General features: G+C 58.8%; 2 protein-coding genes across 2 annotated transcripts; both read left to right on the top strand.

Annotated features, from left to right (window-relative positions):
* Positions 1-2,619: 2,619 nt before the first annotated feature.
* ERF (ETS2 repressor factor) lies at positions 2,620-10,244 on the top strand. Its single transcript, XM_080829095.1, has 4 exons — positions 2,620-2,754; positions 7,206-7,440; positions 7,827-7,942; positions 8,065-10,244. Exons 1-4 carry the CDS (start codon positions 2,733-2,735, stop codon positions 9,363-9,365), a joined length of 1,674 nt encoding a protein of 557 aa, XP_080685221.1. The 5' UTR covers positions 2,620-2,732; the 3' UTR covers positions 9,366-10,244.
* A 4,033-nt stretch (positions 10,245-14,277) lies between these two features.
* On the top strand, positions 14,278-23,841 carry GSK3A (glycogen synthase kinase 3 alpha). The gene is made up of 11 exons (XM_080828071.1): positions 14,278-14,662; positions 16,559-16,746; positions 18,134-18,217; positions 18,374-18,484; positions 20,038-20,168; positions 20,269-20,375; positions 21,349-21,446; positions 21,524-21,619; positions 22,003-22,189; positions 22,499-22,591; positions 23,150-23,841. The coding sequence occupies exons 1-11, from the start codon at positions 14,380-14,382 to the stop codon at positions 23,221-23,223; spliced, it is 1,452 nt and encodes a 483-aa protein (XP_080684197.1). The 5' UTR covers positions 14,278-14,379; the 3' UTR covers positions 23,224-23,841.
* The last annotated feature ends 920 nt before the right edge of the window (positions 23,842-24,761 follow it).

The following is a 24,761-nucleotide window of genomic DNA, read 5'->3' on the forward strand; positions in this document are numbered from 1 at the left end:
CTGTCTAGACAGAGTTCTTTTTTCCCCCGGGGCGTGTCTTAGGTCTTAGCGAGAGGCTGCACTTTTCACAAGTCCCAGGAGGGATCTGTGGAGGTTCTTCCAAGGGGGCGGGGAGGGGAGTGTCCCCTTGGTCATTGGAATTGATATGGCCTTGATTGGATGGCGTGTCTTTAAGGAACGACCCGTGGCGATGGGTCCACTTTCCTTGAGGATGGCTCTCAGCGTTCACGAGGCAAGTGAACTATCCAAAAAGGTCCACACTTCCATGGTAGAGTCGCATCAATCCCTGAGGGGTTACAGTATCGGTGGATAGGTTTTCACAAACCACCAGAGGTCACACTACCCAAGGGACATTTTCGCCAGGAATGCCCATTCTCTGTGATGGCCGGGACTCTATCATGAGGCGTGCCCACCTTCCATGATTGTATGTCATAGAAACAGTAAGATTGAGTTACCTGACTGGGTCAGGGTGGGACTTATGCCATCAAGAGGCCTTTTTACACGGTCAGTACCCTGTGTTTGTTGTCTACAGTTGAGGGTCTATACGGTGAGGGGTGCCTACATTATCTACGGGGTATACAGTTCGTTCTGCTACTAATTATTCCCAGTATTTTCTGCATGCCCACTTCACATCTCCGACTTCTTAAAACAACCTGGTCACGTAGGATCTAATAATATCCCCATTTTACAGATGAGGAAGTTGAGGCTTAAAGAGGCAAACTCCCTTGCTCTATGTCACAGACAGGAAATAGCAAAGTTAGGGTTGCAACCCAGGTCTCTCTTGTTGATGGGAGCGTGGGATCCCTGAACTTCTTACAGACCTATTAGCTTTGAAACTCTTCATGGTCTTTCTGGCAGGGATGGGGGGACGGACAGTAAAGGCATTCCTAAAGCAGAGTGGTGAAGGGTGGTGGTTTCAAACGGGATAGGTCGGGTTAGAGACCTGACTCCTAACACTTCCTGGCGCTAGGAATTTGGCAGACTGATTTCCCCTCTGAGCCTCACCTTCTTAATCTGTAAATGGGGATAACAATAGTAACTTCCCTCTTTGGGATTTTGTGAGCATCAAATGACAAGATGCCCCAGACAATGCTTGGCCCAGTGCCTGGCACATCATGAGCACTAGGAATTCGGGAGCTGTTATAATAACAATGATGGCGATTATTATTGCTGGACCACACAGCTCCCAGAGGGTTACAATATCCGTGGGGGAGTTGCACTGGCCGTAGGCAAGGTTACATAATTCCCCAAGGAGGTGATGCTTCCCTGGAGGCTTTGGTCTCCACGGAGGAAGAGGCTAGAGACTTCTCTGGCGATGGTGACAGACGGCTCTAATGCATCTAGGAACGCACCGTGGGTTGAAGCCCTAAGTCAGAGTCTGACCCTCCTGACTTGTTTGTCTTTCCCTGTCCATCTTCTCAGTTTCAGTTTCTCTGAGCATCACTCTCCAGCCCCTGCATTATTCCCCTCCTTTGGTACCTCCGAGTCTTCTTTGAAACTCACTCCAGGCTCTGTCTGTGGGTATTACTTGCTTCTCTTTGCCCTCTTCCTATCCTGCTGCCGGCTCCAACTAGCCATCTGATCGCGCTGATTTCCTGTTTCCTGAAGCCTCAGGCTCCATCCATCCCTCCCTGCTGCGGAGAACAGACTTAACACTGCCCTAGCACTGGCCTTCATCCTTAAGCCCTACCTTCCTCTCTCCTGGCGACCCCCCAGTGGCCCCTGGGAGCACATTTGTTCAGACTTTGGTCGCCCCCTCGCATCCTGGCCCCACCTCCGGAACCCCTGCGCTGGTGGCGGAGGTGGGGGATACTTCAGACACCAGCGGCATCCTTAGGACAGCTGCAGTCTGGGGTTAGAGTTGGGGGGATGCTCCTGAATGCATTCTCTCTGGTCACTTCCTCCCCAGCTGGGGCTGGGGCTATCTGGAAGGCCAAGACCCCATCCCCGGAGGAGCGGAGGGCACAGCCGCCTCCCCATTTCCGATGCTGGGAAATGCCTCCCACCCATTCTACCCCACCCCTGGACAGCTGCCCCCATTCAGGGTCAGGGCTGGGGGGAGGTGGGGGGAGTAGGGTAAAGCCAGGGTGGGAAATGTTGTGGTCTTGATCACCCTCCAAGGTCTTGACCCCGCCCCCTGCAGTGAAGATTCTGGCCCCTCCCGAAAGGTCCAGGCCTTTCAAAAGTTTCTGACCCCCCCTCGATGACCACCTACCCCCCCGTCCCCCTTCCCCCGCCCTCTTACAAGCTCCCAAAAGAAACTCTGGATTCTGCAGCGGGCAGGAGAGGAGGAGGGGCGTCAAGTCGCGAGTGCCGGGGACTTAAGTTATCTGCAGACTTGGAGCCTCGGAAAAGGGTCATGACCCCCAGGACCCCATCCCACCCCCGCCCCCTCCTTCCTTCCTCCCCGCCGCGCGGCCCCTTTAAGCCCAGAGCCGGCCGGTCCTCAGTGGCTGCGCGCCGGCGAGTGTGTGTGTGAGTGCGCGGGGAGGGGGCGGGCGCAGTGTCTCCATGGCGACGCGGCGGTGACGTCGCCGGCCGGGGGGCGTGGGCGTCCCGGCCCCGGAGTGCGATATTAACCCGGGAGGCGGCGGCGGGGAGGGGAGAGGCTCTGAGAGGCGAGGCCGGGTGAAGCGCCGAGGGCGGCCCGACGGGCGCGGGACGGGACGGGGCAGCGCGGGCGCCGGGAGCTGCGGCCCGGAGTCGGGGCGCCTCGCCCCGGGCCCCCCAGCATGAAGACCCCGGCGGACACAGGTGGGGGCGGGGGCAGCACGTGTGGGGGAGACTTGTTGCCCCGGGAAACCAGGCGGAGAAACTTTGGGGGGGCTGGAGGGTTCCGGGGTAGCCCGAGTGATCCCTAGTTCTGGGGGGACCCCCGAGCACTCGAGACCTGTTGCTTCTTGTGGCACAAGCGAGGGGTGCTGCATGGGACCCCCCAATTTCTGGGTCCGGGCGGAGTGGTGTGGGTGCTGCGAGTCCTGGTCCTCTCCCTGCTGGACCCCGAAAGCTGGGTTCTCGCCCACTCTCGGGATCACGGGGGTGGCGGGGTCCCTCCCCGCCGTTCTGTCACGTTGCACTCTGGGGGCCGGGACGTGTGCGGGGCGTGTGGGGGGGGCTGTCCACGGGGCCCGCTATTCCCGGTTCCGCGCTGCGTGGTCCGGCCCATGACCTTCACCGCGGCGCGTGCCCCGCACCGGCTTAGCGGGGCATACGGGATGGCTTCTAGGAGGAGGGCGTGATTGGGGAGCCCAGGACTCGGGGTCCGGGCTGCGCCGCCCCTCCCCCGCCCGTCTCCTCCGGCTCCTCGCTCCCCCGCCCGCGCAGAGTCGCAAAGTTCCAAAGCGCAGCCCGAACGTTCGAAAAAGGAACTTTTTGTTTCCGACCTTAGAACGCGCGGCTTTAAGGTGGCTCCGGGGAGACCTGGGTACCCTCCTCCCTCGTCGCCGGGCCCCGGGGTTGAGGAGGGTGGGGAAGGTGGGGGGGGCCGCGGAGGCTCCCCCTTCGCCCCCCCTCCCTCATCCAGCGCTTCTCTTTCAACCGGCCGTCTTTTCCCTCCGCCCCCCTCTTCCCCGCCAACTTGCTCCTCCTTAAGGGGCCAAGGTTCCCCTCCCCCCTCCGTCGGCGGGCGGGGGGCAGCGGGATTAACCCCCCTCCCACTCGGACTTTCCCCCCTCCCCTCCCCCGCCGCCCCCGGGCTCGCGCGGGCTGGACTTTGCGCCCGAGCGCGCTGGGGGGAGGGGTCCCCGCCGCCCCCTACCCGTCTACCCCGTCGGAATCCGGCCCGGGGCGGGGACGGGGGAGGGGGAAGGGGGCCGGGCGCCGCTGTTCAAACTTGTTTCCTTCCCCCGGCGGCGGCCGCGGCTAGGGCTCCTGTGTGCGGGTGTGTGCCCCGACCGGCCCACCCACCCCGCCCCCCCCTCGCACGGCGGGTGGGGGCGGCTCTTAAAGGGCTCCGAGCAGTGCTCCGGCGCCTGGGGATTGGAGCCGAGGAGGGGGGCAGGGGGGTGGGGCAGGGGGGTGGGGCAGGGGTGCGGAGTGCTGTAGGGTCAGTCACGTGCGTCCCACATACTCTCTGGCTCCCACAGGCTGTAGGGCCGCTGGGCCTTGGGGGCAGCAGGAGCCTCCCCTCGCCCGAGGAGGGGGCCTAGGCGCCCAGACAACCCCGCCTCGTCTTCCCTCCCTGCTTCGGGCCTTCTCCTGGTGGGACCGGCTGGGCCGCTCCCCTAACTCTGTCTTGGGGCCGAGCCGCGTGTGGGTTCTCCGGCTGGGGGAAGGGGCGGGGGCCTGGAATGGCTTCCCGATCGGTCCATCCGTGCGTCTGTCCGTCTGCACACCCCTCCATCCGATCCTCCATCCCGGCCCCTCTCCTCTCTGCCGCGGCTGTTTCCCACTTCCTGTTTTCTTCCCGGCTCTGGCGCCACCGAGGGCTGCCTGGAGTGGGGGAGGTGGTAGGGCCCCCCAGGAGGTCGGCGTGTTCTTCCTCTACCACCACCCCTCCCTTCCGACCCCCAGAGTCCCTTTAAAAAAAGTTTGGCCAGTCATGTGAATTTGGGGGGTGCCCAGGAGTTCGCCCCCGCCCTTGGTTTCCAGTCTGTCTGGGAGAATCCCTACCCCGCCTCTGTGGGACCCAGGTGTGCCTTCTGGGACCCTGCCATCCCAACCCTTTCTGTCTGTCTGCTGCCACCTCTCCACCCTGACTCAAAATGTCCTGAGCACCTCTCTCAGTGTCAGCTGCCTGCTCCCTGTTTCAGCAGCCCCCATGCTCCAGAGGTCCTGCCCCTGGGAGCTTTCTCCGTGCAGGCCCGGTGGTTCCCTGTTGAAGCACGTGGACCCATACACAACACACACACACATGCTCCCCTTGCCCGTGCCTGGCTCCTGGCTCCAAGGCCTGGGGAACAGAGCCCCATTGAGACACCCTGACGTCACCCCCGCTCCTCTTCTCCCCCCAAAGCCAGGAACAGGCCCTCATGTATGCTATGTCCGATGAGGAAAGCCGGGTTGGGGTGGACCTGGGAGTGGGGAGGGTCCCTGCCTGGAGTGGGATCCAGGGTTCTAGCCACAGAGGGGGGCTTGGTCAGGGAGGGGGGGTGGTTAAAAAGGTGGCCTGGGACAGTCCCCGGAATGCAGCTTGAGGCCTTTCCAGAGCCCCCCACCTCCCTTCCGAGTTCCCTTTGTGTTGCATGTAGTCTCTCTCACTCCTTCTCTTCTGCAAAGTTTATTTTTAGCCTCCTGCTCCCCCGCTCCCAGGACTGTCGCTGCACACACGTTGCCTGGTTACCGGGACAAGGAGGCTGGGGCGGGTGGGCTGGGAAGGGTGGCTTTAATTTTGGGTGGGGAGGATGGAAGTCAGTATACCCCCCCAATTCCAGACTGCTGTCTCAGGGGCTTTGCCCCCCCCCCCCCAACACACACACTCCTGGGTTTGAGAGCCAGATTGAGGCTTAGGTGGGAGAAGCACAGAGCTTGGTGCCCTGAGTCGGGGAGGGTGGGGGTAGGAGCTTTTGGGAGGGCTCAGAGGGCACGAGGAGCTAGTGACTTGGTAACTTGGGTTCCCAAGGGCCTTGGGGCCCTGAGGAAGACCCTGGGACCTGGATTCTCAAGCGGGGTGAGGATAATGGGGTGAACACCTGGATTCCTGTGAGAGTGATGGGGTTACGGATGCTAGGATCTATGGAAGGCATTGTTGGGGGGCTGTCACTTCTAAATGGAGCAGGGCTGCTGGCGTAGGAGTCTGGGTCTGTGACTAGCTGGAGGGCTGGAGGTCGTATTCTTAGAGCCCTGAGGGGCTGGTTTGAGGCCGGGATATCTGAATGGGGCAGGGACTGCCTGGGGAATGCTGGCCATCCCATTCTCCCCAAGGCCAGGGCTCAGGAAGCTGGGTCACTGTAGGGAAGAGAGTCAGTTCTGGATTTAGAAGGGGTGGTCCCTGTGGGAGTAGGAACTGTTGAACCTCCGTGTCCCCAAGGGGAAGGATCTCCTGTTGGAGTCCAGACTGCGGTGGAGTCTGAGGGAGGTTCGCCATTGGCTCAGGCCGGGTCGGTACCTGCTTGAGTCGGGGCTTGATCCGGGGGCCAGGGGCCAGAGGCTCACAGGGGCAGCCTGACTGGGACTTGGGACCCCGCCCATCCTTAGCTGTCCATACCTTGGTCTTCTCCCTCTGGTGGCACCAGAGCCCCTGCCTTGCCTCCCCCTCCTTCTCTTCCTCCCCTTCCCTCCTCCCACCCCTCCATTACCGGCTGCCTAGTGCTGAATTATTGATGGCCCCTGATTACCCGGGGGTTTGGGAAATGACAACCGCAGCCCCCCCATGCCCCCCCCCCCAGGCTGCCCACCCCCTCCAGGGACCAGCCAGCCCACCACCAACCTCTACCCAAGGTTAATGCTGGGGGCGGGCAGGCAGGTGGGCAGGGAAGAAGCTGAGGATGAGAAGGCGGAAGGGGGAACTGGCTGCAGCATTGCCTGCTCAGCCTCCCAGCCTGGGCTGGGGCCTTCCAGCCAGGTTGTGTCCATGTGCCTGGGTCCCGGGAGGGCAGTGCAGCACAGAGGGGCTGGGGCTTGTGGGGGGGCCTCTCTCAGACAGTCTGGGTTTCACTCTCCAGGGAAGACAGAAGCCTCTGTGTGTGCAAGCGCTGACCTCATCGTCAACCAGCCACCCCACCCCTCCTGGTCCTTTTAAGAAAAAAAAAAAAAAATCATCGGGTCCTGGGGTGGGAGTAAGGCTCTGGTAGGTTTTGGGAGGGAGACAGTGTTATGTTCTCAGGAGGGGACCGGAGCTGTGGGGTGAGTTGGGGGAGGGGTATAACTGTCCCTGAATGGGAGTTGGGGTTGGGGGGGCTCGCCCCAACCCGCTGGCCACGTGTGCCCCTTCCTGCCCCTCCCCCCACTGGCAGCCCTGCCCGCCGGCCTGGCTTGGTGCCTGGCCCCCTGGCACTGGCCCCGGGACCCGCCGCCGACGGTTTCCTGTTTCTCCCGGTGTCGCTGGAGCAGGCTCCAGCTTCCCTTCCCCCCCACCCCAAGCTCCCGTCTAGCCCCCTCACACACAGACACACACTGTCTCCCTCTAACTCGGGTCCTGACTTGGCGGAGGGGAGACGGATTTCCCCATGTGGAGGGCGGGGTAGGAGGGTGGACCCTGGGAGGGGACCCAGAGCCTTGGACTTGGCGTCCTGACCCGGGGCTACTCCCCTGCCTCCCGTCCCCAGGGTTTGCCTTCCCGGACTGGGCCTACAAGCCGGAGTCGTCCCCTGGTTCGAGGCAGATCCAGCTGTGGCACTTTATCCTGGAGCTGCTGCGGAAGGAGGAGTATCAGGGGGTCATCGCCTGGCAGGGGGACTACGGGGAATTCGTCATCAAGGACCCCGACGAAGTGGCTCGGCTCTGGGGCGTCCGCAAGTGCAAACCTCAGATGAATTACGACAAGCTGAGCCGGGCCCTGCGGTGAGGAGGGGCAGAAGCCCCTGGGCAGATGTGGCTAGCCCCCACTGTTTGGGGAGCCTGTAGCCCATGGGAATAGGCTTTGGGTTTGATCCTTTGCCAAATTGTAGCTGTGTGACCACGGATGGGCAAGTCCCAAGCCTGCTCTGAATGCCTCTGTCCCATAGAGGTGTCCTGAGGGGAGAGACTGCAGTCCTGGGTGTGGCCTCTAGTCTGGCCCTAGACCTGAGGGGAGAGCTAGTTCCATTCCTCCAGCTGCTTGGTTTCTCTCAGGTGGACCAGGGTTCTTAGTCCCTCTTGGTGAGCTGCACTGGACTCCCCAGTCAAGGAACAGGGTCTAGACTGGGGTCCTGTGTCACCAATGATCCCATGTGTTTCTGCGCCCATAGCTATTACTACAACAAACGCATACTGCACAAGACCAAGGGGAAACGGTTCACCTACAAGTTCAACTTCAACAAACTGGTGCTGGTTAATTACCCTTTCATCGATGTTGGGTTGGCTGGTGAGTTACTGTGGCACGTGGGCGGGGTCTCAGATGGAGGAGGGGGGGAATCTGCCTCTGTGTCCAGCCTGGGCCAGGGGGCTTGACAGGGGCATTGACACGACATCTTCCCTCTCCTGCAGGGGGTGCAGTGCCCCAGAGTGCCCCGCCAGTGCCGTCAGGTGGCAGCCACTTCCGCTTCCCTCCCTCAACGCCCTCCGAGGTGCTGTCCCCCACCGAGGACCCCCGCTCACCACCGGCCTGCTCTTCATCCTCATCCTCCCTCTTCTCGGCTGTGGTGGCCCGACGCCTGGGTCGAGGCTCAGTCAGTGACTGTAGCGATGGCACGTCAGAGCTGGAAGAGCCGCTGGGAGAGGACCCCCGGGCCCGACCGCCAGGCCCTCCAGAGCTGGGGGCTTTCCGTGGGCCCCCATTGGCACGCCTGCCCCATGACCCTGGCGTCTTCCGCGTCTATCCCCGGCCCCGGGGTGGCCCTGAGCCCCTGAGCCCCTTTCCTGTGTCGCCTCTGGCCGGGCCTGGCTCCCTGCTACCCCCTCAGCTCTCGCCGGCTCTGCCTATGACACCCACTCACCTGGCCTACACTCCCTCACCCACGCTGAGCCCGATGTACCCCAGTGGTGGCGGGGGCCCCAGCGGCTCAGGGGGAGGCTCCCACTTCTCCTTTAGCCCTGAGGACATGAAACGGTACCTGCAGGCCCATACCCAAAGCGTCTACAACTACCACCTCAGTCCCCGCGCCTTCCTGCACTACCCCGGGCTGGTGGTGCCCCAGCCCCAGCGCCCTGACAAGTGCCCGCTGCCGCCCATGGCTCCCGAGACCCCACCGGTCCCCTCCTCGGCCTCGTCCTCCTCTTCCTCCTCTTCCTCCCCATTCAAGTTTAAGCTCCAGCCGCCCCCGCTGGGACGCCGGCAGCGGGCTGCTGGGGAGAAGGCTCCGGCGGGTGCTGACAAGAGCAGTGGCATTGGCATTGGCGGGGTCAGCAGCGCAGGCGGGCTGGCGGAGGGCGCTGGGGCACTGGCCCCACCCCCGCCGCCACTGCCACCTCAGATCAAGGTGGAGCCCATCTCGGAAGGCGAGTCAGAGGAAGTGGAGGTGACTGACATCAGCGATGAGGATGAGGAAGACGGGGAGGTGTTCAAGACCCCTCGCGCCCCACCTGCACCCCCCAAGCCGGAGCCCGGCGAAGCACCCGGTGCAGCCCAGTGCATGCCTCTCAAGCTGCGCTTTAAGCGACGCTGGAGTGAAGACTGTCGCTTGGAGGGGGGTGGGGGCCCTGCTGGGGGCCTGGAGGATGAGGGTGAGGACAAGAAGGTGCGTGGGGAGGGGCCCGGGGAGGCCGGGGGACCCCTCACCCCGAGGCGCGTGAGCTCTGACCTCCAGCACGCTACAGCCCAGCTCTCTCTGGAGCATCGAGATTCCTGAGGGCTGTGGGCAGGGGGCCCCGGTCCCCCCACCTCCCATGCTTCTTTTGCTGCCTTAACCCCCCCCAAGTCCTGGAGGTGAGGACAGCTCTCCAGTGTCTTCCCTGCCTCCTCCCTTTTCCTGCCCCACGTTTTGTATAAAACTTTTAATTTCTTTTTTTTTTTTTTTAATGGTGAGGGTGGGTGGGTTCCCAGGCTGGGGGCTTCCCCTATCTGTGGGTTTCTAAGCTCCAGGCAAAGTGGTGGTGGGGGGGGTAGGGAGGGGGGAGTTGAGGGGGCCACCTCCATTCTGGGGAATTTATATTTGAACTGAGGCGCTGGCCTCAATGCCCAGGAACGTTTTTTATTACAATCGCTTAGGAAGTAAAAGCCTTGTCTCCCTCCCTATTCTCTGCCTCCTGTCCCTGTCCCTTTCCACTCCCGGCCATCCTCAGCCCCGATCCTGCCTTCCCTGCCCCTCCAGGGGCCCTGAGTGCCTGGGTTTCTCATACCCCACAGGGTTGCAGCAGGGGAGGGAGGGACATTTTATGATGAACCAAAAATTCCATGTTGGGGGGTGGGGGGCAGAGGAGGGGGAGGGGTGCCGCCCATAGGCCACAAATCTCTACAAGTGCCTGCTATTCCTCTCCCACTCCCTATCCCAGCACTGGTCCAACCCCTTCACCCCCAGCTGCTCCTAGGACTAGCCCATAGGCAGGCGGGTGGGGGGGGTGGGAAGGGGGTGCCCTGAAACCAAACTGGAAGCCCCCTCTGCCTCCTAGCTGGGGCCCCTGGGGTGGGGGTCTGTGGTCAAGCCTTATTCTGTATTGGGGATGGAGGGTGGGGGGGAGGGAAGTTGGGGGGCTGCTGGAGAATGTATTCAAAACAATAAAACTTTGGACCTTTGGATGCGGTGATTTGTCCTGGGTGCTGGGAACACCACCAGGAGGTCACAGCCTTCAATTGGGAAAGACAGGAGCCTAGACTGCTTCTCCAGTGGCTCTATGGCCAAAGGGTCTAATCCCCCTCTGAATGGGTCCAATTCAGGCCTGGGAAATGATTTGACCCTCAGGAAGACGATAACCCCCCAGGGCCTGATGGTAAAGGTCTCAGGCACCCGCGGGCCCTCTGATAGTGCCCCTGTTCCGATGGGGACCCGCCGGTCCTTAGAACTGTGCTATTGCTGCTGCTCTTCGGATCACCAGAACTTTGTCTTTCTGCTGCATTGTGTTCCTGTCCGTGTTCCCGTGACCTGGGACTTTGGCAACAGCCCTCCAGGGTCTCTTGAAATGTAGGCCTTCCAGGGTTCCTTATTGGTCCTTCTGTCAAACGGAGGGAACTGTCCTCCACCAGCAGGTTGAGAAGGGACAGGCTTAATTCTGGTTGCTCCTGGTTGGCTTGCTGGGGACCCAGTACCTGATGCCAGGTCAGCTGCAGCGCCGTATCTCCCACAACCAGCAAGGTGGGGGCCGGTGGCTCAGTTAAAGGATTTGCTCAAGGCCCTAAGCCCAGGCGGGACACGAAATGAGGTCCGTTTCTGAAGTCCATGTTCTCCTGACAACACCTTTTCCTCCTAAAGCCAGGATGTCTGGCTCTAGACAAGGTCTCCAGATCATAGGCTCTGAAAGGTGAGCTTATAAAGCCAGCAGCTCAAGCTGGAGAGCTTGATTCAGGGATGAAAAAATCGGAAGGAATTCTAGCCGAAAGCTGTCATTAGGAACAGCCCAACCCCTTCAAGTGCAGTTGAGGTGCAGGAGGCCCAGAGAGGGGAAGGAGTTTCCCTAAGGCCACACAGCTAAGAAATGGAGTGGGAATTGAGGACTCAGGCCTGTTGGACTGGCTTCACGGAGAAACTCCACCCTGCGCAGCTCTGAGGGGGAAGGAACTGGCAGCTCCTATCTACTCAGGCTTCACCCTCATTTCCTGCCAGCCCAGGGTGGGTGGTCCCAGATGATGTCGATTGGCAGTAAAGAGGATCCAGGGCTGGGGTACTGGCAGGAAACCGAGGCTCCCTTGGCAGCCTGTGGGCAACTGCTCCCTCTCCTGGGTGATGTAAGTCACTCCCTGGGGTGGGGGCCACTGGGCTATTTCTGGAAGTTGGGATGAGGCATGTCTCCTGGCAACAGAGATGCAACGGAGTTGGTGGTGGTGGTGTGATGGAGAAAGGGGGATGTTATCACTGGGGGGAGGAGGGAGGACCCGGACTAGTAGTCTTAGCCTGATTCTGGTGCCTTCAGAGCACCTCTAACCAGGTCTAATATGGATTAAAAACTGCTCAGCTCCAGAACTGCTTTCCAGGTCAGACCAGAGCAGAGCCAGGCTTGTTGCCCCATTCTGATCCAGTGCAATGTCACAGGTGGCATCCCGTCTTGAAAACTCCAGCTTGTCCTCTAATCTTTAATGACTCACCTAAGCCTATTCGGTTTCTGCAAGACCACACCCTTGCTCCCTTCTACACCCCAGGATCGCTGATTCCAAATAGGGAGCCCTTTATAGAGCTCACAACACTTCATCAATTAATTCAACCTTTCAGAGACTCTCTTCATGCCTATAACCCCCAGCATTGCCCTCCCCCAGCCCCCCAACTCCCTGAAGCTCCTTTCTGATGGTTCTTAAACATCGTTCACCCCTTTGGGTCCCTCAGAGATCCCACAGACCTTTTAAAAACGCTCCAAATCCCCTGTGACTTCTTCACTGGTCCCCAGTAAGATCCCTTGACCTCTCCACGGACTCCCCTGAACACCTCCAGACCCCCACAGGCCCCTCATAGACACTTACAATCTGCCCTAGCACCCCTCAACAAACGTTCTCACCCCTGCAAACATCCTGGTAAGATTCCCTCAGGCGGTCGCCCTCAGACTCCCACGGACCCCAGTCCCCTCGTGGCGGTTGCCCACGGTACACTGCGCGCGTCCCGTGAGTTTTGTCCGTTAAGTAACCGCCCCATCCCCCCCCCCCTCCCCGCTCTGCTGCCCTTTTGGGCCTTGTTGGTCCGTGTATGATTTCCCAGGCTTGTGGATTGACTCAGATTTTTGCTTTTCATCTCTGAGCTGCCGTCAGAGGGCAGCAACCACCATTTGGCTGAAAAACTACAACTCCCAGAAACACCCGCTCTCGACTGTTCCTAAAGCACCCGCGTTCATTGAAAAGGGAGCGGAAGTTTGTCCGCGCTTTGCCTTTTGGTTATTGTAGTCCGAGAAAGCTTTCGCCTTCTAGGCGAGACTGTCTATCAGCCCTAGCGGGGGCGGGTGAGGGTGTCTTGTGCGTCCGCTGGGAATTGCAGTCAGACCCAGTGGACGAGACTTTCCTCAGGCTTCAGAAAGGGCAGGACAATTAGTATGAACAGAGACTCAGATTAAAATCAAGTCTAGAGACTCCATTTCCCATTATTCTACAAGGCGGGAGGGGCTGAAGATGATTTCATTCTAGTTCCAAGTGTTTCCGGGAGAGAGAGAGAAAGAGAGAGAGAGAGACAGACAGACAGACAGACAGACACACACACACACACACACACACGAACTCCGTTTCCCAGCGTCCTTTGGGGATAGTGTCTTACCCGGTATTAATCGATAAATAGGGCGACCTAGTCCGTGCGCAAAACCCGAGGCTACTCTCAATAGCCGGCTTCCTTGTTTTGGGCCCTCCTGGATCCTGGAAACTTAGGAAGCGGAGAACGCAAAAGGCTGAAAGGGGATTCAAAATAGAAATTCTGTCTTCACTTTTTTTTTTTGTCTTCACCTTTTTAATGCTCGTCTCAGCCTCTTGGTCCAGCCCACGTTGGCAGAAAAAGCTAGAATGTATTTGAAGACTATTGTTCTGTGAGACCACCGGGAACTTTGTTCCCCAAATTGTTTGTGGAAGACATTTCCTTCCTGATTGTGGAAACTTGGAACTTGGAATGTTTGGGCACCATTTTTTTGCAGCTCCTGATCAATTTTAGCTCTTTCTTGGGGCTTGGGGAGGGGAAGGAGGCGTTGAACACTCTGCAGTCTCCCCCCAAGGGATTGATGTCTTTCACCTTTGGCTCACGCTTTCCCAAAAGTACCGATTGAACTTCACTTCCCAGCAAGCCTCTGCAGCCTCGTCTCAGAAAGAAAGGGTCAGGATGCGGGCTGGACTATTACCCATCATGCTCCGGGCTCCTAGTAGATTTCCTCCCCGTCCACTGGAGAGGCTGCCTTGAACTCCATTTCCCAGAAGACACAAAGACTCACTGTAGCAACTACTCTGAAGCCTTGGTGTTGACTACATTTCCCGGCAGGGACTGCGGCCCAGCATAGGAGGGCGGAGGAACGCCGTACCTACCTATTCTATTTCTTAGCCTATCTCCATAATTGCAGTGTCCTCTTGGGGCTTGAGGAGCACATGGGACTCCATTTCCCGGCATGCTTTGGAAGTCGCGTTACACCTGCAATGCGGTGAGGGCGTGGCGACGACTCCATTTCCCGACTTGCCTCACGGCCCGATAGCTGCGTATGCACCGGCGCCGACTCAATTTCCCGCAGTGCACCCAGCTCCGATCGGCGTACACAGCCAATAGACTAAATGAGCGTCTGGACTCTGTTTCCCGGCGTGCATCAGGTCTACAAAGCTCACCGAAAGAGTGGCAGCGACTACAGTTCTGAAACACACCTAGGGCTCGCAGCTGCTGGAGTGGAGTGAGTGTGTGACTCTGACTCCACTTCCCAAAGTGCTTCAGGGTCCGCCGTCGACACATTCCGGGGACTTATTGCCCAGGAATATTTCCTGACGTGCAACGCGACCCGTCATCCCCCGCGGTCGACTCCGCGGCCTCTGCAGACTCCATTTCCCGGCGTGCCACGCGGTTCTCTGTGCAGACAGAGGGCGGCGACCGCGGTGCGTAGGACAGGCGGACTGCATCTCCCGGCGTGCCCCGCGGCGGGCGCTGGGCCGGAGCCGGAGCCCGAGCGGCGCGGCCTGGAAGAGGCCAGAGCCCGGGGGAGGCGGCGGCAGCGGCGGCGGCGGGGGCAGCCCGGGCAGCCCGAGCCCCGCGGCCTGGGCCTGCGCTCGGCGCCATGAGCGGCGGCGCGCCTTCAGGGGGCGGCCCTGGGGGCTCGGGCCGGGCGCGGACCAGCTCGTTCGCGGAGCCAGGCGGCGGAGGCGGCGGCGGCGGTGGCGGCCCCGGGGGCTCGGCCTCCGGCCCGGGCGGCAGCGGCGGTGGGAAGGCGTCAGTCGGAGCTATGGGTGGGGGCGTGGGGGCCTCGAGCTCCGGGGGTGGCCCCAGCGGCAGCGGCGGAGGAGGCAGCGGCGGCCCCGGTGCGGGCACTAGCTTCCCGCCGCCCGGAGTGAAGCTGGGCCGTGAGTATTAGCGGCGTCCGTGGGGGTGGAGATCAGGGTTCCTGAAGCCCTTCAGACGTCGATCTGGTTCTTCCATATGCCCAGATAGAAGCTCCAGTTCACTGTGCTTCCCAAAGATGGGATCTGAGCTCTCCCCCGCCCAGAGAAAGGGATTTGAGGGGTTTCCATCAATTGGGAGTTTAGGATTAGAATTAGTAATCCTCAAAAAAACAGGGGTCACAGATTCCTGTTCTTCCAGTACCGAGGTCTTGGATCCTTGAACCTCAAAAACAGGAATCTGATGTTGCCATCCATTAGACAACAGCATCAGGAGTCATCGTCGCTTGCAAATGGGGCTAGAGAGTTATTGTTCCAAAAAAGAATAAGATCACCATCACCCCAAAAGGGGGGATCTGAATTTGCTCCCCCTTAGGAGATGGGGATTTGGAGTGAATATCCCACAGAAACGGATTTGGGCTTCCTCTGTCTCCGAAAGGTAGGGTCAAGGCTTCCCAAACCTGGTACCCGGGTAGTCTTTGATTTTAAAGCACAAGACCTATTACCATCACGCACCATCACGCATCTGTAACAGGTAGAACTGTATTCCCCAATGGTAGAAATTAACGGTTGCTGTTTCTTACAAAAAAGGACAAACTGGGGATCAGTACATCCTGCAGATCAAGTCCATAGTCACTTTTCCAAATACTTGGCTTGGGGTACCTGGCCAGTCCAGTCGGTAGAGTATACAACTCTTGATCTTGGAATCATGAGTTCAAGGCCCATGTTGGGGGTAGAATTTATTAAAAACAAACAAACAAAAAAAACTTGTCATGGTGGGTCTTCTTCCACAAAAATGGAACAGAGTCAGGGAGGATCATAGTTCCCCGTAGACTATGGATCTGAGGTTAAACCCCTTTCGTTATTCTGAGTTCTGGTGTTATTGGTTCTGGACGAATAGCTATGTAGGATAATCTCCTTCCAAAAGAAGGTGTTGGCCCCTCAAAATGAATTCGATTTCAAACGAACTGATGAAAGGTTCCACCAAAGAAAAGGGATCACTCTTCTCTAAGAACGCCATAAAAGTTTGCTGCTGTCTAGAGAATGGAACTGGGAATTGCAACTTTCCTTCCGAGGACTGAGGCCTGGATAGCCCCTTCTTAACCGAGGTCAGGTTCACCATTCCCATCACTTAGTACTTGTCTGTTGGGGACCACCCAAATACATGAAGGGTTCTGGGGCTCTGGACACAGATGAACACACAGATGAAGAGGTCAGGTTAGCACCTTTTCTAGCCCCGAAATATTTGGGGAAGGGCTAACTGTCCTCAAAAAGTGAGAGTCCTGGCACTGGCACGCCTACCTGGAGGGGTCCTTTCTGCCACCAAAACCCAGTGGCAGTTACTAGTTCTACCAAGGAGGACTTAGATGTCACTATCCCCCAGGCTGTGAGAAGGGCTAGTGCTTTCCTAAAGCAAAAGTACCTCAGGGTTACTGCTCCGGTAAGTGGAAGAGATTGGGTCAGGCTTTCCCCAGTCAGGAGGGGCCCCAGCAGGCAGTAAGCTCAGAGTGGACAGAGTCAACATCTAAGAGTGTGAGGGTGCCCTCAAACCAAAAGGAACCAGTGATTTACTGCTTACTAGAGGTAGAAATTACCGTTTATCAACACTTGAAGAGCAAGAGGTTTAGTTGTCCATGGCCTCCCACATGAGAAGAGGCAGGATTTAGGGTTCCCTGAAGGGAAGAGGAGAAAGGGCGCCTAGAGGCATCCAACAGCCACCTTTGCTCAAAGACAAGGAAGGGACAAGGAGGCCCCCCAGTGAGCATCCTGTAGTGATTTCCCCTCCCTCCCACAGCCCTGTGATTGGGTGGTGGCAAGAAAGGGAAGGTCAGTGGATCGTGTATCCCCTTTATTCCCCAGGTGACAGCGGGAAGGTGACCACAGTGGTAGCCACTCTAGGCCAAGGCCCGGAGCGCTCCCAAGAGGTGGCTTACACAGACATCAAAGTGATTGGCAATGGCTCGTTTGGGGTCGTGTACCAGGCACGGCTGGCTGAGACCAGGGAACTGGTGGCCATCAAGAAGGTTCTCCAGGACAAGAGGTTCAAGGTAGCTTGGGGCAAATGGGGACAAGGAAGTGTGACCAGGCGTGATGGGCGAGAGGGCCCTAGTGAGAGTGCTAAACTTGGGTTTCCACAGGGATCTGAACATGGGCCAGAGAAGGGAAGCAGAAGGGCATGAATTGTGTGGAAGATGGGAGTGTGGGTTTAGAGAGAGCCCAGAGCTGATGTTTATTGGGCTCTGGGTTGGTGTGAATTGCTTTGTAGGCAAGTTCTTGTTTAATTCACGTGAAGATTCTTTGAGGGTAGGTATTGGTGTGTTATTAAGACTGAGAGTCGGATAAGAGAATTGACTTGCGGGCAAGACTAAACTCTGGCTTGTCTGATTCTAAAGCCTCCCACCTTATGCATTAAGTTACCCTTCTGCACAGAGGGGAGGGAAGCTGGTAGAGGTGATGAGTGTGTTTGTGAAGGTCATGCTCTGACCCAGGTGCCTGGCAAGTGCAGGGTGAAATCCAGCCTGCTCTGTGCTCCCCAGACCATGTGGCTGGGTGTGGGGCTCTGTCCCCTGAGGAAGGGGTGCCCTTTCCTCCTCGTACAGCTGTAACCTAGTGGATGTCCAGGGAACAAGGAGCAGATGGAAGAGGTAGAAGTTGAGGGCCACTTGGTGTTGCAAGGACTGGTGTTTTGGCGCTTAGGCCATTCTGGACATAAAGGATCTGAGCCTAGGCTGGGAGGGAACCAGGTCAGGGCCTGGTGTTGGCAGTGAGAACCCTCGGGCAGGAGGATCTCCAGAGTGTGGCTCAGAATTTGATTAGTGTTGAGGCCCAGAAGTGAGAGGGATCTGAAGTCAGGAGTTCCAGGGGCAGAACTCAGGGGAACGGAGAACAGCGAAGAGACCAAGACTCTGTCTCGGAGAAGAGGCTGAGGCCAGACCTCCTTTCGGAAGATGAAAGTCTGGAGCCTGGGACTCAGGATCCAAGTCAGGTTTAAGGACCCGGATGTCTCTAGGGAAAGTAGTAGAGAGGAGTGGAGACTGGGGTGAATTGTGTGGGGAGTACTCATCTTTTGTCACTTGGGTCTTGTGTGGCCACATCATTTGATTATTCAAGATAAGCTGGAAAACCAAATTTATAGGTGAAGCCATTTGATTTTCAAAGGTCAGCAATAAATTGGAGATTTTTTGGGTGGTGGGCTGAAAAAAACTCACCTGTAGGTCGGGTTTAGCCCATAGGTCTCCAGCCTGTGTGTGGGGAGAATGGGTTGGGGTGAGGAATTAGGGGGTGCCCCAGAGGGGCCCTGGAGCTGGGATACAAGGAATCAGTGCCTGGCTCTGTTGGCAGGAGTGGAGGAGCAGGGCTGTGGTGAGGGGCGCCAGAGGTGGGGAGGCAGGGAGAGTCGGCTGTTGTCTGAGGCACTTTCCCTTTGCCCCCAAGAACCGAGAGCTGCAGATTATGCGTAAGCTGGACCACTGCAATATCGTGAGGCTGAGATACTTCTTCTACTCCAGTGGGGAGAAGGTGAGACCTTGGCTGTGCGGGGGCGTCCTCCACCCCTGCTCCTGCCTGCCTTTCCTGCGACTGCCAGTCCTTCCCCCGTTATCCCCCACGAGCCTTCCCTCCCCCTTCCCCGCCCGTTCCTCGCAGTGCCTCACACCTCTCCTTTGCTCTCTGCAGAAAGACGAGCTTTATCTAAATCTGGTGCTGGAATACGTGCCCGAGACAGTGTACCGGGTGGCCCGCCATTTCACCAAGGCCAAGTTGACCATCCCTATCATCTATGTCAAGGTGGGCAGGCAGGCAGGCAGGCTTTTGGGACCGGGGCTTACAGAGCCAGGGGCCCTGGATCCTCCTGTCTTCTGTGGCTTCCCTCCTCCTCCAAATTGATGTTGCTTTCTGGAGCCCTTGAGTTCCCTGCCCTAGTCTCCATAACTGTCATAGACAGAGCTTGCCCAAGGTGGGGCAGGCCCCCCCTGGGGCCTGACCACATCAGGGAGGCAGGCTGACTGGGGTCTGGCGAGACTGCAGGGTACCTGGTCGGGTCCACGCTGGGAGCCCAGGGGCACCAGTGGTGTTGGTGGAGTTAGCTCAGAGTTAGGGCAGAGCCTGACAATGCCGAGGGAGAGACACTGACGTCAAGTCCTGGCCTTTGGACCCTTGGCAGAGGGGGTGTGAGAAGGAGGCAGGGCTGGAGGAAAGCCTGCGTCTTCATCACTGTGCAGGCTCATTCCCCAGGGCCTGGTGCTGGGTCCCTGGTGTTACAATCCCTCAGCAGGTGTTTGAATGAATGGACGAGTGAATCAGTGAGCTGAGGGCTGATGTGGAGAGCAGCGGCTGTGGCAGCCTTCTGCATAGGGAGGAGGCGGTTTGATGAAGGTTGTTCCTCCTGCCGGCTTTAAGAACCCTGATCCCATATGGGCCACAGAGCCCTACTGGTTGTGGTGTTGGGGGACCATGCCTCCCGGGAGGGGAGCCCTCTGGTTTGGTGAGTCTGTGCTGTGGCTGCCTGTGTGCTGGATCCAGCACTGAGCAATTCCAGAAATCCAGTTGACGGAGACCCAGGCTTTGCTCCGGAAGAGCTCTCAGTTTAGCCCGAGTGGACAGCTGTTGTCACAAAGAACTGTAAATGACTAGCAACTGCCATACTAGAAGGAGCACAGGGAATTCTGGAAACAGGCCCCCCAGGCCTGCCTGCTTTGGGGGTAAGAAGGAACAAGGAAGGCTGCTGGGAGCCCGTGAGGGGCAGGGTGAAGAGCCGGCATGTCTAGCCAAGGGCAGCGGGAACAGGAGGAGGGGGGCCCAGGAAGCTGGCCTGCGCAGTGACTACATGCTCGGCACTGGTCTAGGCCCTGGGAGATGCGGCGGTGACGAACACCCCAAGATCCCTGCTCTCTTGGCACTTACGTTCTAATCAGTGGGAGGCAGAGTGGCAGGAAAATCCAGCTGGAGAGAGGCTAGCCTGTGGGTGGTTTGACTGGCAGGCGGAGGAAGCTGAGCCCTTCCTATAGCCAGTGGTTTGGGAGCTGAGCGACTGGCTCCCACAAGGCCTTCCCGACGTCCGTGTCTCTTTATCAGACTTCTGAGGTGTGTGGCTGAGGCGGTATTCTCAAAGTGGGGAGCGGCAGCAGCCTGGGAGGGCCTGTCGCAAATGCCCCACCCCGAACTTTCGGAATCAGACACTCTGGGAGCGGAACTCAGGGGTCCCTGTTTAAACAAGTCCTCCAAGTGATTCATACTAAAGCTTGAAGACCCAGGGGTAGCACACGTGGGGCGGGGTGTGTGTGTGTGTGTGTGTGTGTGTGTGTGGCCGGGCTGCAGCTGCCCTGTCCCCTCCCCCCCAGGTGTACATGTACCAGCTCTTCCGGAGCTTGGCCTACATCCACTCCCAGGGGGTGTGTCACCGTGACATCAAGCCCCAGAACCTGCTGGTGGACCCCGACACTGCTGTCCTCAAGCTCTGCGATTTTGGCAGGTGGGCCTGACCTGGGGTGCTCTGAGTGGCCGAAGGGGCGACGGGGCGGGGGGACGCCAACCCTCACCTTCTGTTTACGCCTGGCCCTCTCTTCCCACAGTGCAAAGCAGTTGGTGCGGGGGGAGCCCAACGTCTCCTACATCTGCTCTCGCTACTACCGGGCCCCGGAGCTGATCTTCGGAGCCACCGATTACACCTCGTCCATTGGTCAGCTTTGCGGGGTTGGGGGGGCAGGGAGCGGCTGGCCCGGCGGCTTGCCTTCTTTCTGTGGGCTGTCTGCCGCCCTCTGTGATACAAGCTTAACCTGTGTTCTTTTATCCAGTCCTCACAAACTTTGGAGGGCGGTGTTGGCGTCTGCTCATTGCACAGATGAGCAGTCTGAGGTGGAGAGCGGGGAGGCCACCTGCCTGCATTCGCACTGCTGGGGTTGGGCACGGCTGGGAAGGGCTGGGCTTTGAAAGCTGTCCTGACTCCAGAGTCCACTCGGGCTCTGGAACCTCTCAGTCAGCCTTCCCTTCTTGGCCTGGGGGGAGGGGCTGGTGGGGGAGGAGCTGCCTATGACCTTGGAGGCCAGGCTTATCAGCTGGAGGGTGTGACTTGCCCACCGGGTGCCTCCGGGACCTTCTCCATTGGTGGGGATGACAGTGCTACCTTTCCAGGCTTGAGGAGAGGGGGTGAAAGGGTTGGGAGAGAACATTCCTCAGCAGTGTGAAGAAACTGTGTGGTCCTTAGGGGTGAACTTGTGCCTTGGGGGCCAAGGTACAGACGAGGGAGGGGGCGAGACTGCCTGCCTGTAGCTGTTCCCGTGGGCAGGATGGAACCTAGGCCTAGGACTTGAGCCTTGAGCTTCTCGAGGCCCCAAGAACACAGAAGCCTGTTCTAGGTACGTTGGGCTGCCCGGAGGCTAGAGGCACAGCAGGGGCTTCCTGGGGTTCCTGTGGGGAGAGAGGCAATGAAGGCGGCAAGCGCAGGTCGCAGAGTGCGGCGTGGCCAGGTGGACCTGGAGGTTCAGCGGCAGGCTCCCGTGTTCTTAAACTGTGTAGGACCTTGAGCAGGGTGCTTCCTCTCGGGGCTGAGAAAATGGGGCTCCCTCCTGGCACCCTCAGGATGACAGTGGGGGAGAGAAGCCTTTGTGAGGGGGTGGGTGGGCAGCCCTGACCCTCCCTGCATTCCCCTCCAGATGTGTGGTCAGCTGGCTGCGTTCTGGCCGAGCTCCTCCTGGGCCAGCCCATCTTCCCCGGGGACAGTGGGGTAGACCAGCTGGTGGAGATCATCAAGGTGAGGGTGCAGTGGGGTGGGCAGGGGTGGGGCTGAGGGATAGGGGCTTTGGCTCAGAGCCCTACCTCCCTCTCCAGGTGCTGGGAACACCAACCCGGGAACAGATCCGAGAGATGAACCCCAACTACACGGAGTTCAAGTTTCCCCAGATTAAAGCTCATCCCTGGACAAAGGTGGGGCAGGGCTGGGGGCTCAGGCAGCGTGGCCGAGGTCCCCTTTGGAGGCCAGCTGGGGACCTGGCTGTAGAGTCAGGGCTTGGGAGTGGGTCCGTAACTCATCAGATTTCAAAGTTCACGGCATCTTCCATCCTCCGGAAGTTGAGGGTCCACGGTGAGTTTGAGTGTGCCATTTCTCTGCTGGTAAAACAGGCTCTCTGCAGGGCCTGTCCAGTGATGGCACCTATGTGAGCTGCTCGCCCGAAGGAATGTGGCTTCCCCTCAGTAGCTGTGCCTTGTTTGGAAAGTGGGGGTGCAGGAGTCAGGCTGGCACAGCGCGGTGCAGGAGTCCACAGGGCCTGGGTGGCTCACCCTCCTGACCACCGTCCCCTCCCCTTAAGGTGTTCAAATCTCGAACGCCGCCGGAGGCCATTGCACTCTGCTCTAGCCTGCTGGAGTACACACCGTCCTCAAGGCTCTCCCCTCTGGAAGCCTGCGCCCACAGCTTCTTTGATGAACTGCGATGTCACGGAACCCAGCTCCCCAACAACCGCCCGCTTCCCCCACTCTTCAACTTTAGTCCTGGAGGTGAGGGCACAGCTTGGGATGCGGGGAGCCAGAAGGGCAGGCAAAGGTTGTGGAAGAGGGCTTGGTGTTAAAGATAGGAGTGGGATGCTGGGGTTGGGGGCGCTCGCGAGATGCCCCCAATACAGGAGACCTGAAGTGGCTTCACCCGTGCTGGGCCCCTTCCAGTTTGTCCCTGAAAGTGTTCAGTGGTTACACATGTCAGCTGTCCTTGCCGAGAGCTGGGTCCCTACCTGGGGTGGCCCTTTTCAACCTCGACCTGGTCTCCCAACATCCTGCGTCCTGATTGGGCATGTCCATTCCTGTTTCTAGAACTCTCCATCCAACCATCTCTCAACGCCATTCTCATCCCTCCTCACTTGAGGTCCCCAGCGGGCACTGCCACCCTCACTCCATCCTCACAAGGTAAGTCGGAGGCCCTCTGTTGCAGATGAAGGCCTTCCTCAGCCTGGGAGGCTGGCGTGTTGCCACAGCCCCCTAGTTCCCTGCATGGGTATGGGAATTGCTGACATTTGAGAGCACACGTGCAGACAGCCACCTTTATCGGGCCGGATTGCCCGTATTTGTTGAAGTGCTAACTGGGAAACCAAAGATACATGTTTGGCTAGCACAAACAAAAAGTTAAAATTTGTTGCCCACATTTAAAAATTGAGGCCATTGCATGTACAAACTCAGATTTCCTGTGTCTCTTGGGAAAGAAAATCCAACTGGGCAGCAGTGGGCCTGCCTTTCCTCAGGGCAGTGCTGTGAGTTGGGGCCAAGTTCTGAGTGCCCTCTTTTCTGTGAGGCCCAGCTCTCTGGTGAGTCACTCAGTGACCAGCCTGGCCCTTGGGCGTTAGAGTATGTGGAGCTGGACCTAAAGTGGCAGCTGTCTGTTTCTGATGTAGCTTCTCCCACCAGGGTCCTGGTCTTGGGTGGGGGGTCTGAGAGGCCAAGGGTAACTGTCTTTTTCCTCCCCCTCAGCTTTAAGTGAGGCTCAGACCGGCTCGGACTGGCAGACACCCGACGCCACAGCTCCCCTCACTAACTCTTCCTGAGGGCCCCACCACCTACCCTTCCCTCGGGGAGCCCCCAGTGGGGCTGGGAAGGGGGGCCATAGCCCATCAAGCTCCTGACCTGGCTGGGCCCCTAGACTAGAGGGCAGAGGTAAATGAGTCCCTGTCCCTACCTCCAGTCCCTCCCTCACCAGCCTCACCCTGTGGTGGGCTTTTTAAGAGGATTTTAACTGGTTGTGGGGAGGGAAGAGAAGGAAGGACAGGGGGTTGGAGGCATGAGGACCTCCTACCCCCTTGGCCCCCTCCCCTCCTCCCAGGCCTACACTCCTCCAATCCCTCCTCCCCTCCTGTGTCCCTTGTAAATAGAACCAGACCAGCCCGTCTATTCCTCTTCCCTTCCCTGGTCCCCCCGGGTGTAAATAGATTGTTATAATTTTTTTCTTAAAGAAAACGTCGATTCACACCGTCCAACCTGGCCCGTCCCCCTTCTACAGCTGTGTTCCCCTTCCTGTCCTCTGCCCCTAAGGTCTCCTCCCTCCTCTCCCCACCCTGGAGGGCTGAGGGGGTGGGGGTTGGGGAGCTCCTGATGTCTTAGTTTCCACAGTAAGGTTTGCCTGTGTACAGACCTCCGTTCAATAAATTATTGGCATGAAAACCTGCTTCCTGTCTGGCTACCTTGTTTCCACAGAGGTGAGGGAGGTGCCCGAGGAGTTGTGCTGGGACAGGACCTCTCAGGCAGGGGAACTTCGGAGACTAAAGCCAGGCTGGGCTGCCGGAGGCCTGAGTCCCGAGTCCCGGCCTGGGCTCATGTGCCCAGCCTCCCCTGGCCTCAGCTCTCCTTCACACGTGTGGGGATGACCAGTCTGGCTCACCTACTGCAGAGGCCTCGGGGAAGCCGGCCTCATGGACCCCGCCATCATCCTCTTCTGCCTCAGGAGGGAGGCAGGCACTGTCCTCCCCAGGTGATAGCTCAGAGAATGGGGGATCCAGGGTCAAGGCCACAGGGTAGATGTGGGATAGTTCAGACTTGACAGATGGCTCTGTGTCCCACAGCCCGAACTACCTGCTGCTTCACAGGACACCGGATGCATGGTCACTCAGGCCAAAACATCCTGGACGTAGACTCTTAGTGGGCACAGATATGGGCAGAGGTGCGGTCCCTAAACGCTAACAGCTCTCCTAGCTTTCAAACAGGGCACACACCTGGCCCCCATCTGGGGATGCTGGAAGTGACAAGCCTGGAAAGGCTGGTGCAGAGAATCTGCCTGCTTCTACTTGCTTCAAAACCTTGCTGGGCTAGACAGGGGGCCACGGGCAGAGGGCAATGGCAGCTCCTCCATGTGGTGCCAATGGGGTATGTGAGGGCAGGAGGCCCCACAAGTGAAGGGCGGGTCTGGGGAGGAGCATCTGGTATGTCCTCCACTGGACTTGGATTGCGAACAAGAAGGAGTTTGTTGCTTTAAGTAAACTCTGTGTCCTGTGGGGGTGGGGTGGCTTGAACTCGCCACCCTGAGATCAAGAGTTGCATGCTCTACTGACTGAGCCAGCCAGGGGCCCAGAAAGAGAAATCTGAACATGTC

Source organism: Martes martes (assembly GCF_963455335.1).
Source record: "Martes martes genome assembly, chromosome: 17".
Lineage (NCBI taxonomy): Eukaryota > Metazoa > Chordata > Mammalia > Carnivora > Mustelidae > Martes > Martes martes.